At 38.7% G+C, this 23,793-nt stretch overlaps 1 protein-coding gene across 1 annotated transcript; it reads left to right on the forward strand.

Moving 5' to 3' along the window:
• Positions 1-6,009: 6,009 nt before the first annotated feature.
• On the forward strand, positions 6,010-22,549 carry LOC311067664 (tumor necrosis factor receptor superfamily member 11B-like). The gene is made up of 4 exons (XM_084089676.1): positions 6,010-6,044; positions 7,309-7,711; positions 7,800-7,982; positions 21,294-22,549. Exons 1-4 carry the CDS (start codon positions 6,030-6,032, stop codon positions 21,602-21,604), a joined length of 912 nt encoding a protein of 303 aa, XP_083945802.1. The 5' UTR covers positions 6,010-6,029; the 3' UTR covers positions 21,605-22,549.
• The last annotated feature ends 1,244 nt before the right edge of the window (positions 22,550-23,793 follow it).

The following is a 23,793-nucleotide window of genomic DNA, read 5'->3' on the forward strand; positions in this document are numbered from 1 at the left end:
ACTTCAGAGACCTGATATTCATAGAATGTTTTTTAGTAGCGCCTGTCAGGTCTGGTTGCATTGGTGGTGGTAATAAAGGTCCTGCGACAGCATTATTATCTGGTGATGATGGTGGCGATGAAGGACCTGCGACAGCATCATCATCAGGCAAGCTATGTTCCTCAAAAAATGGACCAGTGGTGTGACTCTGTTTCCCTGTAAAAAATAAAAAGCACAATATTTGTAACTTAGGTCATAATTGAATAATTTTACAGCAAAAAAAAACCCATTAAATTATTCAACAGCAGAACAAGATGTTGATACTATTTGATAGACATTAAGACTGAGAATAAGTCAACCTGTAACATAATATAGACTCTTACGTTTCTTTGGTGGCAACTCCTGGCGTGTCTTTGGTGGTTTTCTCTTGTGCACTATGTCCAGTGGTGGCGGTGGGTTAGGGGCATTAACCATAGTGGGCACTGCATTCCAGTTCAGTCCTGCATGGCTGTTTTTATAATAAAATCTTTGATGTTTATAAAATACATTTCAATATCAGTATTCTATGATTATACTATTACTATATTTTCAATTATACATACACATTTGATGGCCTTTTAAACTGGCTGGGGTGGAAATGTGCACTGCACACCCTGTAGCTCTGATGGAGCTGCTGGGAGCTTATCCCTGTCAATGTAGCATTCCTCAGGTTCTGCACCCATCTGGCACACCTTCAAAATGTTGTACATAATTTCATTCATTTCACCTTTTGGAGGACCTAACTAACTGTCGGTAACGTTAACGTTAACTTTAACTTTACTGGATCATAAATCGGATTATCATAAAGTTGTCAGTGTGGATATTGCACATATGTGCTCTTTTTATGTGTTTATTAGAGGTTGAGTTCAAATCAAATACTGCCAAACCTCCAATACTACCTCTGAATAGGATGTCTACTTCATAAATTGTATGAAAATTATGGAAATACATTGTTCAGATCACTCAAAACATATATGAAAATAGAGGAGCCCTTATATGGTCAGTAAGAAAGCTTGGCTATCCATCTAGTGAAAAAGTTTTGGTACTATGCCCAAATAAATCTTACTGAAAGCTCATTTTTTGAGATATCAACCTAAAATGTGTCAAATCAGATTTTTTGCTTTCATTTTCTTGCAGTTATAGAGTAAAATATATTTTGTAATATATATATTTTATATAAAATATAAATAATTATATTTTTTACATTTATACATTTTAATAAACTCAAACTTATATAACTTTTTTTCTGTTTCACTTGCATAATTTATTTCACTTCAACAATAACCTGGCAAATGTCTTCTTTAAAACAAGACCAACCATAGGTCTATATTCCAAAACATTCTTGAATTACAACCATTTAAGTTTGGATAGTGATTTTCATGTTTATGCGAAAAAAGAGTGACAGTTAGCAGCTAAAGGGTTAATTTAGGGTTAAAACAATGAATTAATAAAGCGGTCATTTGCCAGGTTAGGTGTTCATATATCTCTGAAAATATGCGATTTAAAAAGCCCATTTCAAGTCTTGACCCAATTTTGACCAAATACATAACGTTAGCAAACTGTTACTGCACTTATGGGATAGCTTACATTAACATTACAGCACCTGTTATCGTTGACGTTTGCTCACTTTAACGTTAATAAAACACTTTTCTACTTTACCTCTCTGAATCTTTGGGGAATCTATGAAATGCTAGTTGCTTGGTTGTACACTGATAGTTGTTACAGTTGATGGCAGAACACTGTTTTCTTTGTTTCCAATTTACAGACATAATGTTACAATGTTAATGCTGCAGTGTATATACGGTAGTTCTGCCAACGGTAAAGCCGTTGGTTCAGTCCAAAATGGCGGCCGCGCTACCGAAGCGCCACCTAGTGGCTGTTGTCAAAACTGCAACGGAGTTTCGCCTCTTGTTACTTCTATACTCTTTGATAGAATGCATACATGTGCATATATTAGGCTTATAAAATAAAAGTTGATAGAATGTTTGTGTTCTGATGAAGAAATGAACTTAGCTACATTTTGGATGAACTGGGTTCATCATAGTAGCCTTTTTCATAGGATACTTTTGATCATTGGTTATGAAAATTGCATTGATCCAGATGAACAGAAAGTTAACTTACACCCCTAGGTGTCTCAGCTCAAACCTTCACTATTAGCCTTTCCTGCTCAGCTTCCAGATCATAGTCAGTTGAGGTTTTGCATTGTCCCAGTGGAACATATTCTGATATGTGTAAATGTAATACTGAGTTGTTAATTTTTTTTTTTTTTTGTGATGTCAGGTCAAGTGGAAAGCAGAATGATCATGGCAAACAAGGTATGGAAAGAAGTAATTTAAAATATTGTTATGGCTGAGACATCTGATTCCATATGATTGCACTAAAATTGGCAGAACATTTAATTTGTTTTATACTGTATTTTCCCATGTGAATATTCATTTGATCCTTGTGAGGCCACTGGAGCTGCACAATGTTTGGTTTTACTACAGTAAGACCACGATTGTGTTAGATTCCACCCATCTATTTATTTATTATTATTAGTTTTTATTTTATTTTTTTTGTAGTGTAACTAGGCTCTGTCATTTAGAAACAAGACTTTTCCTATCACTTAATGACACACATCTCTACCTTTCATTCTAGCCAGAGGATCTGATGGTTGCTGCTCGCATCTCAGCCTACCTGATGGAAAATTCTTGCTGGATAAAGGACCTTCACCTTCAACTCAACCTTGCCAAGACAGACCTGCTTATGGTTTCAGCCAAACCATCCTTGCTGTGCGATCCTGCTGATTTGCCTTATACAACACCAGAAAGATCCGGCCCTTCCTATCGGAGCCACACAACTCCTTGTCTAAGCTCTTGTTCTATCCAGACTGGACTATTGTAATGCTCTCCTGGCAGCTCTTCCAGCATCAGTCAAACCTCTGCAACTGATCCAGATGCTGCAGCAAGACCTAAACTCACTGCTTCAGATCTATGTGTGTCTCCAGAAGCTTGTGTTCTGCAAGTGAACGGTGCCTTGTGGTGCCATCATTCCAAAGAGACAAAATCACTTTCACTGACCTTTCCCTGGACTGTTCCCTGCTGGTGGGATGACCTGCCCAACTCAACACATTTTCAAGAAACTGCTAAAGATCCATCTTTTCATAAACACTTGACCCAATAATACTAAATCTTTGTTTTAATAAAAAAAAAAAAAATATTGTGCACTGTGCTACACTAACTGGGACTTGTCACTGCACTTGTTGCTTCTATTGTTCTCTTAATATAAATCTAAAGTCTTTTAATGTGGATATTTTTACATGTTCTAAATGATATACTAAGCCTGTATTTCCTATCATTCACGTATATTGATGTTCAGTGTTTGTTTAATGAGTAATACTGTAAATGTGCAGGTATTCCGTACTTGTACGTTTAGTTAATTTAACAGAAATTGACTACATTTGCTATTAAGTGCTTAATTAGAGATTGGTCAAAGTTGTGAAACTGGATCTGCAAAAAAATAAAAACTGTAAATATACAAACTTTGTATTTGAATTTATGGACTTATTACATTTTTATACATAACTTCATAGTTATTTTACACAGGAAAAACTATATATTAAAAGATAATTACTGTAGATAGACAGAGCATTATTATAAAATAACTTTATAAAACCCTAAATTTACAGTTTAACCTTAAAGTTAAATGTTCTTTTTATGTAATTTGACATAATTTATCTGTTTTTCCACGGTTTAATAAGCCATTATTAACAGTAATATACTGTAATTTAATTAATTTTGACCGTAAAGTCAATTCTGTATTTTTACGGTTTTTGCCTGTAATTTTGTGAAATGGTAATTTGCTGTAATTTAACAGAACCCGTCTGGAAACTTTGCTGCCAGAGATTTACCGTTTTTTTACGGGATTTTTTTTTACAGTGTGGCTATGTGATGTTTTTGGCATATTGGCAGACATCCGTTTAAAATGTAGGCAATGGCATATAAAGAACCTTTTTTCCATATCCACAAGTTTCTCAGCTTGCACTCTAGTAACATTTGTGTGGTCCAGGTAGCTTTGCATAAAAAAATGGTTATTTGCAAGGCTACTTTTACTTTTATACTTTAAGTACATTTCCAAGCCTGTACTTTGTTACTTTTACTTGAGTAAAAAAGTTAAATCAGTACTTCTACCAGAGTATTTTTTAACACAAGTATCTGTACTTCTACTTGAGTACAGGAAGTGAGTACTTTTGCCATCTCTATGATAGGGCCCATAAAGTCAGAATTGCGAGTTATAAAGTCAGAATTCTGAAAAAAGAAGTCAATCTTTTTTCCCTCAGAATTGGACTTTTTGCAGCCCAGAACAAAAGAGAGCATCCCAATCGAGTGAAGGGATTGCTGAAACTGAAATGGAAGCACACATCTTACCTAATTCAGACTAAAACACATCTATTTAGCCTCACATACTGACTTTATTTGTAGTTCATAATGTTTTAATACCCTGTATTTTCTTTCTCATTTTTAGGAAAAGCACTTAATTACCATTGTTTATTTCTATACCAAATGTCATACACTTGCAATGAAGCTAAAAATATAAACAACTACATCATTATGTTGATATCCTATATTTTTACAATAAAACTTACGACAAACATGTCTTCTAATATCCTCAGTTGTTGCGTATCGAACTGTGAGCTGCATCGAACACATTTGTAAATTACTTTCCTTGAACCCATTGTGCGAGTTCACTTTAATTCCGCGTGCTTTATATACATGTTGCTGCTGATTGGACTGCAGTTCTGACACACCCACCAAACAAGAGAAAACGTATCTCAAACCCCGTTGCACACTCACAAAGAACTTTTGTGAAAATAGCAGGGTGTTCAAATACTTATTTTCCTCACTGTAGTTCAAATTGCAAATGGGTTATATACAGATAGTTTTTGGCCAGCGATAAACTCTATGTTCTCGGCTAAAGAAAAACCAAAGAACTTTAAAAATATATATATTTTTCAGGACAGCAACAAGATTTTCCAGGACATTTCACATTTTCTCTAATTTTCCATGTGTTTTCTATGACTGGAAAGTTTTTCATCATCAATTTTCCAGGTTTTCAAGGTTGTCCAGGACGAGTGGGAACCCTGAAGTAATAAACAAAATTAACATCAGGTGCAAATCATTATCAAATCAATGAAACACCATAGAAACAAGTTGAAACACGGGAGACCGAACTGAAACACGTATCAAACCCACCCCAAAACAGAAACTGGCACAGATGAGCAACCAATACAGTATGAGCAACTTTTTCTTTTTTTTAGGTTAACCGTTTTTTAAGACTTTTTGTAAATTTCAGAAGTTGAAGTTGAACAAAAGTTTAGTCAATTCATGAACGTTAACGTTTACTGTAGATGTCACCAAAGATTAGAGATTCAGAAGGGGTTTTTTATTCTCATATGGTAATCACATGTTATGACTGACATTACTTCCAGTTTCACTGATAGTTTCCCTTCACCATTGAGAAGGGAAATGACCTTTAACTTATCAAAAAGCTGTGCACGTATTTGCATCTACAGTACATCAGATAATAGAATAGACAGTGTAAAATAGAACAATGAAAATAGAAATGTGAAACCTGATCATAGATCACGACTATAGGCAATAAAGTAACCTATTCTTTTTTCCTGTAATAGCTGTCAAAGAGGCAAAAAAAGGCATCTTTTTCGCTTTAATAAAATTGCCAAAAATTCAATGATTCATAAAGTAAAATTAATTAATGGATAAGCTAATGTGTTACTGATAGCAACATTGAAATTTTAATTTTAATTGCATTGATTCATGTAAAATTGTTATATGGTTATATAACATAATTCTCATAATTATTCTAATTATTCTCATAATGTATTAGAGGGTGGGGGTGTAATGAACTAAGCCAAACTTCTGTCAGCAGTCCTTCCTCTGTGTGGGTGGGTAAAGATACATTTAAAGTGATGAAAGCCCTTTGTTCTTCCTATCATGTCAGGACGAGACAATAAAATGGGTCATAATTATGTAAGTACAGTAGGGCAATTTTAATGAATTAATTTTATTTGTAATTATTTTGTGTTATAAATGTAATTGCACATTAACTATTGTTATTAATTATAGTAGCGAACGTTTATAAAATATTTGATTGCACTTTATTTTACAGTATGTGCACTTACAGTGTACTTACACTTTACATACGAAGAAAGTACTGAGTAATAGGTAACACTTTACAATAAGGTTCATTAGTTAACATTATCTAACCATGAGCAATACATTTGTTACAGTATTTATTAATCTTTGTTAATGATGGTTAATAAAAAATACAGCTGTTCATTGTTTGTTCATGTTAGTTCACAGAGCATTAACCATGTTAACAAATACAACCTTTGATTTTAATAACGTATTAGTAAATATTGAATTAATATTAACTAAGATTAATAAATGCTGTAGAAGTATTGTTTATTCTTAGTTCATGTTAACTAAGGTAGTGAACTAATGTTAACTAACGAACCTTATTGTAAAGTGTTACCGAGTAATATATGTTAACTACTTGGACTTAATATGGGATGGGGTTAGGTTTGGGGTTAGGTTAGTATCTAGTTATTAGAGTAAGTACATACATTTAGAACAGACTGTAAAATAAAGTGCTTTCAAAAATAATACATTTTTATTGAAAAATAACAAAATGATATAGTAAAAACTTGGTTAAATGTTAATTACCTTGTTAAATAATCATTAATGTAATTATACTGTAAAATATACTAAAATAACGGTTTATGAGTTACCTTGTAATTTATAACGGATATGAAAATAGTATTTAACAAAGTAATGTTGAACATATACATTTACAATAAAATATTGTTAAAATACATTTTTTAAAGTTAGTGTTTCTTCGTTTTTTAGTGTTTTATGTAGCATTTTGTTTAGTATAAGTTTAAAGCATAATTTTAGTGCTGTGTGTGTTAACCGTATGGTGTTTTGTGTGGGTAACACTGTGCATTGTATCTTTAAGTCGATGACCACATTTGCTGCAAAGATTGATTTTGATTAATTTGTTAGTCATTGTGTGGCATTCTATAGTAAAACCTTTTTTACAATTGGTTTATTTTACTGCATAACAAAAATATTTTTTCTTGGTATGTTAAAATATACAGTTAATCTACAAAACGACACTGTACTTTTATGATATGAGACCCAGAATAATAATAACTAAAAATACACTGTTACATACTGTTACTGTAGCTACTGTAATGTAAAATGACAATTTTTTTCAATTTTAATGTTCTAGAAATATTCCAATGTTGAACATCACTTGGCTCTAGTGCTGATGCTACTATTACACATGGATGCATCGACAGTAGATGTCCCTACTTACCAGCACGAAGACCCGCTCACAAGGCAGATACTCACATGCACACGCTGCCCCGCTGGAACCCACATGAGTGCACACTGCACTGCAACTAAAGACACAGTCTGTTCATCCTGTCCAAAGGACCATTTCACACAGTTCTGGAACTACTTGCCGAAATGCCTGTATTGCAGCACCTTCTGTGTAGAGAATCAATACATTAAGAAAGAATGCACTCCTACTAACAACAGAATTTGTCAATGTAAAGAAGGCTATTTCTGGCAAGCTGACTTCTGCATCAAGCACACGGAGTGTCCATCTGGATACGGGGTCCGGCAGAATGGTATTTTACATGTTTCTGGGGTGTTTTGTTTTTCTGTGCTTCTTGTTCATAAATGAAGTTTGTGAAACATTGTTAAATGTATCCATAGGTACCTCACACAGTGATACAAAATGTGAGAAGTGTGCACGAGAAATGTTTTCCGCAGTCACATCCTTGACATCGCCGTGCGTAGAACACACCAATTGCACATCAATGGATCTTAAAGTGGTACTGAGAGGAACCGACAAGCATGACAACTTATGCTCAACATGCAAGAATCTTCAGAATGATGGTAAATTCACTAAACGTTAGTCAAGTCAGATTTATTGTCCTCTGGCCAAATGAACATCAGGCACAGTGTGATTTATTCCAGACTGCATCATAAATCAGATTGTAGATTGATAGCATTAAAAATGTTGAGAGAACTAGAAAATACATTGACATTTGGTAGGAACATGGTTGGTCATCGATGGACCAATGTTCTGATCCTAAGCTATCCCTAAACTAAGCCTAATCCCTATAATTTTATTTTATTTTAGATTAAAACAATTTTTAATATTTTGCCATACAATGAGAGTTCATGGTGACCACTGGTCTGTCAAGCTCAAAAAGAAAAAAAAGTTTGTGTGAGGTACTGTTTGACTGTCACATGGCCGGGGTAAAGCTACGCGGGATGCATGTATAAAGGTAGACGAAGATGAAGGTAAACAGGTAATATTTAATAAATCCAACAGGTAATCCGATATGAACAGAGCAACATACAACACATCCAAAACTGACAACACCGGACACCAGAGGTGGGGCACTCGATTCGCATGACTTGTCCCGAGTCTGACTCGAGTCGCAAATTCAAGGACTTGAGACTTGCTCGACTAAATTAAGAAAATGACTTGACTTGACTTTGACCTGAGATCCAATGACTCGAGAATGACTTTATAACAACTAATGTAATCAAATTTGTTTTTATTTAAATGATCACATCATCAATCGATAAACAAAATGTAAGCTACGGCAATGTATCACCCCCGGCACCGGTGACCAGATGGGGCAAAATTCCACCAGAATTAATCAAATGCACCTAAAATTCAAGATATGGTAAAAAAAAATTTATATATATTTATAACATATTATGAAAGCCATTTTTCCAGAATATTAGCACGATTGCAAATGTGAAATTGATTTTATACAACAGTAAAAATAAATATTGTGATAAGTGACATTTTAGACATAATATTTTCAATATTTTAATTGCTCTATTCTCCAATGACAATAGTTCCAAACAAGCAACAGCAAAAGAGGTCCCTGCGGCACCCAACACACACAGTGTTTCGTTACTAAACGAATCCGTGGTTTTGAACGAATAGGTTCAGTGATTCAGTGACCCAGTAGTCTCTTGCTTCGTTCCAGAATAAATCTGCCGTTTTGAACGAATCAGTTAAATGAATGCTTCCATGACTCATTTATTTAGACAGTAGCTGTGTCCCAATTCAAGTCAAGTCAAGTCACGTCACATTTATTTATATAGCGCTTTTTATAATACAGATTGTTTCAAAGCAGCTTTACAGAGATAACAGGAAAATGCAACAAAATTCAGAGGCTGCATCCTACGAAGGCTGCGGACCATGCCTTCGAAATGCACGAAAATCAAACCGAGGGCTAGGGTTGCCAGGTCTGCACAACAAAACCCACCCAATTGCTAATATCCCTAAAGTAAAGACAACTTCAACCTTTCAGCCTGTTGTTTGTTTGGAATGTCTCGGTTACGTATGTAACCCGGAGACGTAGTCGACATGTCGACTGATTGGGATCACGCTAGGGAGCCTGTCATCTTCGAGTATTGTAAAAACGAGCCAATATACATTGGTGTGCGAGATTTGCATCTCACGCTCCGCCCCGCAGCGTGGGTATAAATACGGAAGTAGATGCACGCACCACTTGTTTTTCACTGAGGAGCTGAGCGGAACCCGGTCAGTACAGCAATAGTGGCTAGGGGACTTGCGTCTCCGTTCCCTCCTTTAGGGAACGAGGGTTGCATATATAACCGGGATGTTCCCTTTCAGTCAGGCACGTCCGACGTAGTCCGATATAAAATGAAGATGACTAGTCAACATGTCGAATGATTGGGATCCCTACTAATACGCCACTAGTGCTGCCACCTTCCAGTGCCTGGAAGAAAGCCTCCTAATCATTCTGCAGCTTTTTGGGGCGGAAAAGGACAGGGCTTTAGACCAGGAAGTCACTGCTGTTCCAAAAAAAAAACATTCAGTAGACTTAGATAACACTGGGAAAGTGAGCCCTATCGAAGGAAGGAGGGACGCTACAGAACCGACTACCAGCCCAAGAGGGTGGGGGGAGTGGAGAATACACATATGGACTGTGTGAATTATCGGGCAGTACAACATATGGAATGTCACTGAGGTGGCTCCAGCCATAACAGGGAGGAAACCGAACCATCAGGAATGGCAGGGCCTAACCCTAACCTTTAGGGAGCCGTACCGTGGAAACACACATAATGGATCCCCGTAGGGATACAACATATGGACCCAGCCTAGCACAAGTTCCACTAGCTTATAGGTGATAGACCTAGCATCGGACGCTCTGCCATGTCCAATGCCGAAGGGGTTGTGGAGGAACTCAACTGGAGCAAGAATGGCGCACGTATCCGGTCAACCTCTGCTTGGAGACAGTCTTTCCCTTCTGCTGGCCTCCGTAACAGATGAAGAGCTGATCTGAGGTCCTGAGGCTTTGCGTTCTGTCCACATATATACGCAAGGAGTGGACGGGACAGAGAAAAGGGACCTAAAATGCATCCCCTACCCTCTTGATAAAGGCCAATGCAAGCATGATAACTATTTTTAATGACAGAATTTTTAACTCGACTGACTGCAGAGGCTCAAAGGGAGGTCTCTGAAGTGCAGTCAGTACCAGAGATAAGTCCCAAGAGGGTATGGAGGGGACGCGAGGCGGATTCAATCTTCTCGCTCCCCTAAGGAACCTGACGACCAGGTCATGCCTTCCCACGGATTTCCCATCCTGCATCGTGATGTGCGGCAATAGAGGCAACAAACACTTTGAGGGTGGAGGGAGACAGCCTTCACTCCAACCCCTCTTGCAGGAAAGAAAGCACGGTCCAGCATGGATCCTCTGCCCGGGGGTGAGTTTGCTCTTTTCCCAGTTGACCCGAAGACCCAACTGGCTGACATGTTGGAACAACAAGTCCCTGTGTTCGCACAACTGTTCCCGAGACTGAGCTAGTATCAGCCAATCGTCAAGGTAGTTGAGGACACGAACACCACACTCTCTCATGGGAACAATGGGAATCCATGCGTTTCTTACATATGATTCCAAGCAGAGCACTGAATCCATAGTATTTCGATCTTGCTGAAATCCACTTTATATGGTAAGAACAGGTTTCTGCTTTCAATAAAATACATTAATCTTTTAGTCACCATTTTTCCATAATTTTACACATAATTGATGTTAGTTCTATAGGTCTATAGCTAGTGACCTCTGATTGATCCTTTCCATGTTTTTTTAATAGGAATAACAATTGAATGTTTCCAGCTAGAAGGGAGCATACATGTTATCCTGTTACTTTATTGTATCGTTTCAGTATAACTTGACTAGCCTCTTCAGAAAGGTGTTCTATCATGCTGTAGCATGTCTCATCTTCCCCTGGGGATGTTTCAATACCTCTTTTAAGTTCAAATAAAGAGAACTGACATGGACCATGAACATCCATGGAACTTTCAATTCCATTAAATTTCTCTAGAACATCAGGGTTTTCTCTTTGAACTATCTCCCTAGATCTCTTTTCTTCTTCTGATAGATTCTCATTACTATGGATCTTAATAAATGCTTTGGGTAACATTTCAGATTTATTGCTGTCAGATATAGCATTTTTCCTACATATTTTAACACAGGTACATCATTGTTTTTTTCTAATTCCTTCCATTTTCCTTATCATCCCAGATGTCTGAGATCTGTTTTTCATCCTATTGAGTTCCAATAAAATCCTTCCAATACGTTCTCTTTGCTACTCTTATAGTTCTTCACACTTTTGCTTGAGCTTTTCTGTAACAAACAAGATCACAGAAAGCAAATGTTAATTTAACTTTTCTAAATGCATTATTCCTTTCGTTTATTGCATCTCCACATTCATTATTCCATCATGGAACACTGCTTTTCTTTTCTTTGTTTTTTTTTATTTCAGTACCTTCCCAGTTATCTCCATTGCTGAATTATGTATAGCACTACAAATTATGGAGTTATACTCTTCTACTTCAACATATAGTTAACCTAATTGAATTAATCTATTATTACATTCTATTTTAAATTTCTTCCAATCTACACTCCTTAGTTTCCATTTGGGTATATAATCTTGACATCTGTACCTCTATTCCAGTATTACAGTTAATAGGGTAACGGTCTCTGCCAATATCCTACCCAACTCCTTTAAAATTTCTCACAAACTTTTCCATACATATCTTTTCCATACACAAACTAAAGTGAGATCCAACACTGATTCTTGGCCATGTACTATATCCAACCCTATACCATTACCATCATTAAGGCAAATCAATCTTTGTTCATCTAACATTTCCTCAACTATACTTCCATTAAAAGCTGTACATTTACTTCCTCATAAAGTATTATGTGCTGTTACGTACCCTGTGATAATTAAAGGGGTATAGGGAATAACATTAACTGTCGGAGTTTGACTTCGTACCAATGTAAATGCAGGCAAAGAAGACCACAGCTCTAAAGACAATCAAGACGTGTTTATTTACAAAAATATAGTAGGAAAAACCCATAAACCAAGCTAACTTACAATAATATTTACAAGAAAGGAAAATTACAAAAAAGATACCCAGGCAGGGGAAAAGAAGGGAATTGGGTGGCAATCAAATAAATGCATAAATCAAAACATAACACTCTAACTATTAATTCAGTTCTAAACTGACTAAAAAAGAAATAGAAAAGAAAAAGTCAGTATCCGAGGATACCCTATTATAAACTATACTCACTAAATCCAAACAAAAATACAACATATGATGCACGCCCCTTACCTAATAATTCACTAACGGGTGGTGCTCAATGTATATCACGTGATATGCTTACCTTTCCTCTCCTTCCCTCCCCATTGTAATCGCAAACCGTTCAAACAAATGGTGGTAAAGAGTGGTTTAGTTAGCACACAAAAACACCACAGGGTATTACCTACAATACACAGAATTGATGACGTCTACAAATCACAATCTCTCTCAGAACAACAACAGACAAGAACAAAGGCAGTCTCTCGCTCCACGTCAGCATCTCTCTTTTATTGTTTCCTGGTGTCCGACAATTGGAGGAAAGCGGGGCAACGTCATCGGCTCTCCAACGATGATTGACAGGAAGCAGCACCAATGGCGCAGACCTAAGAAAACGAAAGTAAAAACAAACAGAAGGGGGGGGGGGGACAAACAAACCGTAACACTAGCCGTAACACTCTCCCCCTTAAAAGTAAACATATCACTGAACATCAAACACACACAATATGTTTACATTACTAACGTTTCCTAAACACGCGATAGTGCATCTGCTACCACGTTTTCCCGTCCTTTCTTGTGCCGAATCTCCAAGTCATAATTCTGTAACACCAAAGACCACAGCATAAGCCGCTGGTTGTGGTTATACATACGGGACAGAAAAGTGAGAGGATTATGGTCAGTAAAAACAACAACAGGCAGAGTAGTAGACCCAACATAAACCTCAAAATGCTGCAATGCAAAAAAGAAGTGATAAGGCTTCCTTCTCGATAGTGGAGTAGTTAAGTTGGTTTTTATTAAATTTCCGAGAAAAATAACAAACTGGATGATCGACTCCAGCACCATCCTCCTGTAACAACACAGCTCCCGCTCCCACCGCACTAGCATCGATTTCTAATTTGCAGGGACCGCAACAAATCAGGAGCGGCCAAAACAGGCACACTACACAAAAGCACCTTCACACTATCAAAAGCATGTTGACATTCTTCAGTCCAAACAAATGGATTCGAAGGACTCAATAGATTGGTGAGGGAGCAGGCAACCGTAGAGAAATTACGGCAAAAACCACGATAATATCCTGCCATTCCAAGGAATCGGCGCAGCTCGCGTCGAGTCTGTGGAGCAGGAAATTCATTAATGGCAGTAATCTTAGCTTCCACAGGACAAACCTGTCCCTGCCCTACCTCTTTTCCTAGATAGGTAATAGTGGCTTGTCCAAACTCACATTTAGCCAGACTGAGTGTTAGAGATGCATTCGCCAAACGCTCAAAGACAAGTTTCAACAAGGATAAATGTTCTACCCAATCGGAAGAATATACCACTAAATCATCAAGATAAGCATTGCATTTAGGTACACCAGCCAATACAATGTTCACCAGTCTCTGAAAAGTCGCGGGCGCGTTTCGCATTCCGAACGCCATAATAGAATACTGCAGAAAACTATCCTGTGTGACAAAAGCGGAAATTTCAGAGGCACGAGTAGTAAGTGGCACTTGCCAATATCCTTTTAGCAGATCTAACTTGCTAACAAACCTGGCCGACCCCAGATTGTCAATACAATCTTCCATCCTGGGTAAAGGATATGAATCAGGAATGGTAACACTGTTAACCTTTCGATAATCTGTACAGAATCTGTACGTTCCGTCAGATTTAGGTACCAGAAGACAAGGACTGCTCCATGGACTACAGCTGGGCACAGCCAATCCATTTTCCATCAAATACTCAACTTCTGCGCGCATAACAGATTGTTTCATCATGTTAACACGATACGCATGCTGTTTAATAGGTCTCGCGTCCGAGACCTTAATATCATGTTTTAGAACATTCGTTTGAGTGGGCACATCGTTAAATAACTGAGGAAAATCTTTAACCAACCGAATAATGTCTCGTTTTTGACCGGAAGACAAGTTACATAGATGCTTTGACAAATCCTTCAACAACACCGAATTTGTCAACCTCGCACTCTGCTGTACTGTATTTCGCAGCATCACCCCATCCTCGTCAACATCAGTGTCACCACAAGAGGGAGTAATCCGCTCACAAATGGCACCAGGAACCAAATGAACCTCTGTCTGCTTCACAGCTGCTGAGGATAATTTCCTAGAATGATAGGCCTTTAACATATTAATATGACACACTCTAGTCTGACGTCTTCGATCGGGGGTGTCAATAACATAATCTGTATCACTTATTTTCTTTACCACTTATAAGGACCAGCAAAACGAGCAGCTAAAGCTGATCCAGGCACAGGCAGGAGAACAAGAACCTCATCACCAATTTGAAAGCAACGGGAGACAGCTTTCAGATCATGATGTTTCTTCATATTGCTCTGTGCTTTCGTGAGGGATTCACGTGCAAGTGAGCAAGCATCATACAAGCGTTCCCGCATTTGACTCACAAAATCTAACACGTTCTGCTTTGGTTTCACTTCTGTATCAAGAATTGCATCTTTTAATACTTTCAAAGGACCCCTGACTGTGTGACCAAAAACCAGCTCAGCTGGACTAAAACCCAGAGACTCTTGCACCGTTTCTCAGGCTGCAAATAAAACGAGTGGAATTCCCTCATCCCAGTCTCTTTCTCGGTCCATGCAATACTTCCTCAGCATCGACTTTAATGTCTGATGAAACCTCTCTAGTGCTCCCTGGCTCTCAGGATGATAGGCAATAGAGGGTCGATGAACTATAGATAACGATCTTAACACCTGAGTGAACAATTTGGACAGAAAATTAGTTCCTTGATCTGTTTGGATAATTCTAGGAAGTCCAAATGTAGAAAAGAATTTAATGAGATGTTTAGCGATAACTGGAGCTGTTATTTTACGGAGAGGAATGGCCTCGGGAAACCGCGTAGCCGCGCACATAATTGTCACCAAGAACTGATTACCAGCCTTCGTTTTTGGTAACGGCCCCACACAATCGACAATTACGTGCTCAAAAGGCTCCCCCATTGCAGGAATAGGCACCAGAGGTGCAGGTGGGATAACCTGGTTCGGTTTACCAGTTTGTTGGCACACCGTACACGTTCGACAATACTCAGAAACATATTTTTTAAACCCTGCCAAAAGAAATGTCGCAATATGCGATCATATGTCTTCGTGATTCCCAGATGGCCAGCTAACTGATGATCATGAGCTAGTCACAATACTTGGGCCCGATAGACAGCAGGAACAACGATCTGAAACACAGCACTCCAGTCATTAGCATCGTGAGAGCACCATTTACGCATAAGGAGACCATCATCAATAAAATAAGCGGTCTTTTCCTTCTTCGCTACATCCTGACTTACGGCTGAAATGAAACACTTACGAAGCAATGGATCAGACTGTTGCGCAACACTCATTTGCTTTCGATTCACTGCTATTGATTCATTTTCAGGAGTAAATGTGACAGCTTTTTCATCTGACCATGCTATGGGGGATAGAGTCTGCACAGGATCAGATACTTACGATGGAGATGTCTCCTTGGTAAAAAAAAGGAACAATAAAAGAGTCTGACAAGTCAATCTCATCTGCAAACTTACGTGCCTGGGCTCGCGTAACCGCGCATGCCGAAAATACTTCGGGAAATCTTTCTTTCAGTTCATCAGAGCCATAAGGCACTTCGGGCACATCCAGTATCTCCAGTACAGGCATGACTTTACCACCAGCAAGGTCGTTCCCTAAAATAAAGTCAACCCCCTGAACAGGCAGGCTAGAACGCATCCCTACTTTCACATATCCCCTAACTAAATCACGCTGTAAATGTACCCGATGCAGTGGAACTGGTATAACCCCCATTTCAATGCCTTGTACTAATACACCAGTTCCACAATAAGTCTGATCACCTGCGGGCAACGCTTCCGAAACAATAAAGGACTGAGCAGTTCCCGTATCTCTCAATATTTGAATTTCTTTTTGGTCTTCAGGTTTACCAGTTAGCGAAATTAAGCCTTTCATTAAGAAGGGCTTAAAACTACAATCGATTGTCTCTTTAGTCTGCAACGACCCAACACTATCAACACTTGCACCAACACACCCAGCACCTTTTGGTGTCTGATTCTGCTTTCGTTTTAACACCAAACAGTCAGCGATCACATGACCAATTTTATGACAATAAAAACACTCGCGATCGACTTTGGTTGGTGTCGGGTTATTCTTACCTCGTGAGAGCGAAGGTTGAGATGTAGCCGGCGAAGGGAATGAAACTGACTCTGTGCCTGGTGAAAATACGCTCTTATGCGTCAGCACAAATTCATCAGCCAACACCGCAGCATGTGACAGAGACGCAACTTTTTGCTCATTCAAATAAACGACTACGCGTTCTGGCAAACATGATTTAAATTCTTCCAATAAAATTAATTCCCTCAAAGAATTATAATCCACTGCTTGCGTGGCCACGCACCATTTATCAAACAACATGCCTTTATCTCGAGCAAATTCCACAAATGTCTGTTGCTTACCTTTTTTGTGATTCCTAAATTTTTGCCTATAGGCTTCAGGTACTAACTCATATGCTCTAAGAATAGCGGTCTTAACACTCTCATACTTCATACCTTCTTCCAATGACAGTGTAGAGCATATTTCCTGTGCCTTCCCCGCCAGCCTACATTGAGGCAATAAGGACCACACTTCCTTTGGCCATCGGAGGGAAGTTGCGATGCGCTCAAATACACTGAAATAAGAATCAACCTCTGTCTCCCTAAAATGAGGCACTAGAGCGATATGTTTACTAATGTCAAAACTGACAGCAGGTGTTTCGGGTGGAGAAGATGCATTCTGGAGATTATCAGGGTTTGGCTGCACAGCTGAGCTATCGGTCACCTTCCTGGCTTCCAGCTCGAGCTGTCGCAGCTTAACCTCTTTATCCGCCTCAATCTCCAGCCTGCGGATTTCCAACCGCAGATCCAACTCACCCTGGCGTGCTTGCACTTTATCTTGCGCCTCTAGGTGTAAACGGGCCAACCGAACCTTAAGCCGTGCCCCTCCCAAAGTCTCGGGGGAGATGGGGGTATGGGGATCAAACGGCAACAAGCCAGCCTTGACTCCCGCCTCAGCCTCGGCCTCAGCAATAGCACCAGCCACAATCCCCTTCTGGCCCCGCTCCTCACGCACACAAGGTGTTTGCACGTCAGCACTCAGCGAATCAATATCTCCTCCACCCTCAACATCGGTTTCCAAAAACAATTTCGTTTCTACCAAATAATTCACTACATCAATTTTAATTTCTTTTTTAAGTGCCTGCCTCCTAATAGGGATACAGAAGTGATTCGCTATTTCAATCAAATCATCCTTCCTACACTTTTCCAACTGAACAGGACTAGGATGACAAAGAAATGCTTGCAGATCAAAGGAAGCCATGCCCACTAAAAGTATTAAAAACACTACACACACACCAGCACGCGGCATCAACTCTATCACCAGAAGGATCACCTAATCCAATACTATGCCAGTTTACATTTTATACATCAATACAGGGTAAAACCACGACATCTCGGGAAAGTTGTAAAGATCCCGGACGAGCCCCCAATTAATGTTACGTACCCTGTGATAATTAAAGGGGTATAGGGAATAACATTAACTGTCGGAGTTTGACTTCGTACCAATGTAAATGCAGGCAAAGAAGACCACAGCTCTAAAGACATTCAAGATGTGTTTATTTACAAAAATATAGTAGGAAAAACCCATAAACCAAGCTAACTTACAATAATATTTACAAGAAAGGAAAATTACAAAAAAGATACCCAGGCAGGGGAAAAGAAGAAGGGAATTGGGTGGCAATCAAATAAATGAAATAATCAAAACATAACACTCTAACTATTAATTCAGTTCTAAACTGACTAAAAAAGAAATAGAAAAGAAAAAAATCGTCAGTATCCGAGGATACCCTATTATAAACTATACTCACTAAATCCAAACAAAAATACAACATATGATGCACGCCCCTTACCTAGTGTTTCTAACACAATAATTCACTAACGGGTGGTGCTCAATGTATATCACGTGATATGCTTACCTTTCCTCTCCTTCCCTCCCCATTGTAATCGCAACCGTTCAAACAAATGGTGGTAAAGAGTGGTTTAGTTAGCACACAAAAACACCACAGGGTATTACCTACAATACACAGAATTGACGACATCTACAAATCACAATCTCTCTCAGAACAACAACAGACAAGAACAAAGGCAGTCTCTCGCTCCACGTCAGCATCTCTCTTTTATTGTTTCCTGGTGTCCGACAATTGGAGGAAAGCGGGGCAACGTCATCGGCTCTCCAACGATGATTGACAGGAAGCAGCACCAATGGCGCAGACCTAAGAAAACGAAAGTAAAAACGAACAGAAGGGGGGGGGGGGGACAAACAAACACAAAACGGCACTAGCCGTAACATGTGCGTTAAAATCACCACACCAAATTACTTCATTATTATTAGATCTCCCTATATCTTTAAGTATCTCTTTAGTAAGTCTATTACAAGGATTATAAAAATGTATCACTGTAATACTCCTATTATCTGGCCAAATTTCAACAACTACTGCCTCAGCCTCTTAATTCACTTTCTTGTTAAAATTCAAACCAGGTTTCCCTATCCTTTCATACACTTGTATATCCATTTAATACAAAATCAAGATGTTGTTTTAACCATGTATCTTGTATGCATATAACCTTAGGTTTCTTATCGAATTCATCAACAAACTTCTTAAACTCTTGTCCATTTGAAATAAGGCTTCTAGCATTCCACTGTAATATATTCAATTCTGTCATAAAGTTTCCCCATTTGACATTTGTGAGCCTGCAGGTCCTGCTCTAAATGCTTCATTAATTGCTTCTAGCATGATATCTTTCACTTCCAAGTATTTTTATGCTGCCCTGATTATAATCTTTATTCTTTCTGTTCTACTAGATGTTTGAACTGAGCAATTAATTACTTCTGCTAAGAATGTCAGGACCTGATTTTTGTTCACTAGAGATTAATTTGTCACCCTGCAATGACTCCTCCTCTCCGCCATCCTAACTGTACTTTGATGACCATGCTGAATGGGAGTAGATGGACTCTCTTGATTGCTTCTGCATATGAGATCTCTTCTGTCATTTTACTGTTCTGAATCCTTGCTGCTTTTTTCTTTACAGCACATCCCCCATATGCCGCATTATGCTCTCCACCAGTTACAGCATTTCAGCTTTGTTCCTTCTCCACTCGCTCCATATTGATTTTCTTCACCACATTTCCCACAGCGTTGCTTAGCATTACACACTGCCACCACATATCCATACCTTTGACAATTGAAACATTGAAACAATTGAACTTAAGCCCTAGCATTACTCTAGATGGCAATTTAATCTCCTGAAAATGAATCAAGACTGATAGACTGTCCTTTTTCACTTCATTTCTCACACGTTGAAATCTCTTATAACCTTTATTACCTTTGTTCCAGTAATGTTGTTCTTAATCACTTTTCCTGACATGTCAGTCGGAACACCATATATCACTACCTTAACCCACCTTCTCTCTTCCCATTTTACACATTTCACTGAATTACCTGCCAATTATTTTAGTTTCAGTGCCTTGTCATGCTGACACTACAAAAGAGTAGTATATTTCCATCACGTAGCATTTTCGCATGATCAATTTCTTATTTTTGCTTCTTATTTTTGCTTTCAACGCTTCCGTTAATTTCAGTGGATTACGACATCCTTTCGATTCAAATTTCTCAATTATCTTGTATTCTCCATCCTTGTTTGAGTGTGGTAATTCTCATCATCACTATCCATTGTGCACCTTCCTTCATTTCGTTTTTTCCTTTTACCTTTCCCTTACTTCCATCCAACACTATTCAAATCTCCATCTGCACCTTCATCTATGTCATCCAATTCTTGTTCACTTCCTGACTCACCATCACTTCCCATCATTCCTTTTCTAGTCACAGCTCAGTGTTGCCACAGCTCACCCTTCCCTTGCTAGACGGACACTGAACTGAACATACTGTATATACAGGTGATGATGATCATCAATGAGTGAACAGCTGAACATAATTAGTGTCCGTGACAACAAATGAGTGACGAAGGCAGACGATGATGAAACAAACAAAATGAGTCCAAACAAAAGTGATTGTGACAGTGACTCACCAATGCAGTACATTTTGACTGATATTCCTGCCTTCCCAAAGCTCTATTTTCGCCAAAAAATAGTGTCCAGAATTATAATTTTTTTTAATTGTGTGCCATGCTTCATTACTAAACCCAAAAACAAAACAGAAATGATTCATGCTGACTGCTGAACAGGGTTTCTGGGCCCCCTGGACAGTTTTTTGCCTTATAACCCTCTTAATTACATTCCGGGAGTAGAACGGGAATTTGGTTTGTGTTCCACAAAAAAAAAAAAAAAAAAAAGCAAAAAAGAAAATGGATTTATAATGACACAATGTTTACTAAATAATTACATATTTTTATTCTTTATTCTTATTTTTACATTTTTTGTTTGAGCTAACTATTTAAATTGCTGTTTTAAATAGCTTAGTAATATAGTAAAGCAAAAAGTCAGAACATGAAGATTAATTGTTTGTTTGTTTCACTGTTTTTGCTCATTTCCTGTCTAGGTGGTTTATCAATACTAAAACATTTCCTGCCAGACTTCTTCGCCAATGAAAAAAATCGCCGATCCAAACTCTACAGATTTGTGAGACATCATCTTGGCCAGAACCTGCAAGGGAAACATTCTCTGTTTTCCAAAAGATCACTCTTACTTCATCGCATTTCAGAGTGGATTAGAGGTGCTAATATAGACCAGCTGAGAAAATTGCCAATGCAACTCAGAGAAAGTAACATTCACAACACTGCAGACAAACTCTCAAAAATGTTCAAAGAGTTAGATGCCTCAAATTATGATTGTAAAATTGCAACACTGTAAATGAACTTATGATTTTTAGGGGAATTTTTTTTTTTTAATGTGCATTTTTTGCTTTTAACTGTGCTAGTTTTTTGTCTCTTGACATGATGACCAAGCATGATATTATGTTTGGGGCTGAAAGAAGCATTCATCCCTTTTGAAAAGTAAATGAACCACCAGTTTGAATGTTTAAATTACTATGCAATACTCTTTCTCTCTGAGTTGTGCTCTTTCATCTTTAACGCACACAACAACGCACCTGTCAGTGGGAATGTTTCTGAGGAAATTTTAGTCCAATCATTTACTCAATTAAAGAAAATATGTTCCCCTCTTAAAAATAATAAGATTTGTGGTTTTTGCTACCACTGAATGAATTGTGAAGAAAATTATGTTATATTTAGACCTTCCTTTTCATGAAATCATACAATCTCAAACCTGTACTGGCTGATAAAATGAAAGAGTACTGGTTTAAGCAGATTTAAAGGGATTGTGGATAGTTGGCTGAACACAAAATAAAATCTTTTGAAGAATGTTGGTAACCAGTTGATGGGCCCCATTGACATCTTTCTCTGCCTCTCTTTGTCTCAATTCTTTAAACATTTTCTAACTTTTTTTTTTAAACCACCAGGGGAACTCTGTGTTATGTTTCACTGTTCCTTTATTGTGTGCTCTTTCTTGGCCTGAGGCCTATACTAAAATTGAAACTAAAGAAGAAGTGAAAGCCATTTTTCAGAGCAGGACTTTCCCCTTGAAACATGTTACATGTGGACCAGCCTTCTGCAGAGGTTATTTTTAGGGGTAGGCTAGTCTTGTTGTCACTTGGTTTTTCAGACTTTCTGACTGCAGACACTAATAATGATTCATTACACCATTACTGTAACCATTTGTCTCTATCTCACAGTCACAGACATTTGCGGTCAGACATTTATATACGCTTTTCAGAAAATGCAAAATGTTAATCATTTTAACAAAATAAAAAGTATCATAAAAATTGCATATCGTTTTTTATTTAGAAAACTATAATAGCTTAACATTAGAAAAGTATAATAGCCTGAATGGGCTATTTCACATAACGTACTCGGTTACTAACGTAACCTCGGTTCTCTCTAGAAGAGGGAACGAGTACTGCGTTTTATCAAAACGCTACGGGAAAAGTCTCTTTTCACGAAACACTGAAGCAAAAATTATCCTTTAATTTTCATATATGTAAAACGCGTTGCGGCAGCAGCAGACAGCTGAAGCAAGACGGCTTGTCCGCTCATTGGCTGCTCTGCAGCAACTGCATAAGCCTATCGAGCGCAGGCTGATGCAACATCAGACCAATGAGGGCGCTTCGCGCCCTCCTCGCCACTTCCCGCCGAGACGGGCGTGGCTTACCTCTATAAAAGGAGCTCGAGAAGGCTGATTCACTTGATTTTGATCGCCGAAGCGAACCAGAGTGAACCAAACGCACGGCAAGGGAACGCAGTACTCGTTCCCTCTTCTAGAGAGAACCGAGGTTACGTTAGTAACCGAGTACGTTCTCTTACGAGAGTTCTCTCGTACTGCGTTTTATCAAAACGCTACGGGAACCCCTTGCAAAACGCCGTGCGTGCTGGGATAAAAACACTGATCACCGGAAGCTATTTCAGGCATACAGTGCATAATCACCAGATAGACTCACACAGAGTCAGGGAATAAGGGGGGGAGCCTTAATTCCCTATACTGTAGCGTCCGCAGGCTTAACATGACCTCACAGGGAGAGTCTAAAGACAGGAGGGGTTTCCTCCGTCCTTATATAGACATGTCCACAGACGCGAATATGACATCACATAGCCAGGGTAGGGAGCCTGCACTAATGTGGGAAAACGTGGGTCTTACACAGTTCTGCCCAGTATAGTCGGTAGCGCGTTGCGCCTGTAAATAGATTACACCGACAAAAGCTTAGCCTGTAAGGCGGGAACCTCTAGGTATAAAACCTGTTAAATGTAGACGGAGAGGCCCAGCCTGCCGCCGTACATATATCCTGTAAGGAAATCCCGCTGGACCAAGCCCACGAGGAGGCAACGCCTCTCGTAGAGTGCGCTCTGACTCCCAACGGGCATTGAATGCCCTTGGCAGTATAAGCCAGCGCTATGGCGTCAACTATCCATCTGGATAGACTCTGTTTCGAAACAGCCGTTCCTTTGGAACGTCCGCTGAACGAGACAAAGAGCTGCTCTGTCTGTCTG

The sequence above is a fragment of the Abramis brama genome (assembly GCF_963993115.1).
Source record: "Abramis brama genome assembly, chromosome: 17".
In the NCBI taxonomy this organism is placed as follows: domain Eukaryota; kingdom Metazoa; phylum Chordata; class Actinopteri; order Cypriniformes; family Leuciscidae; genus Abramis; species Abramis brama.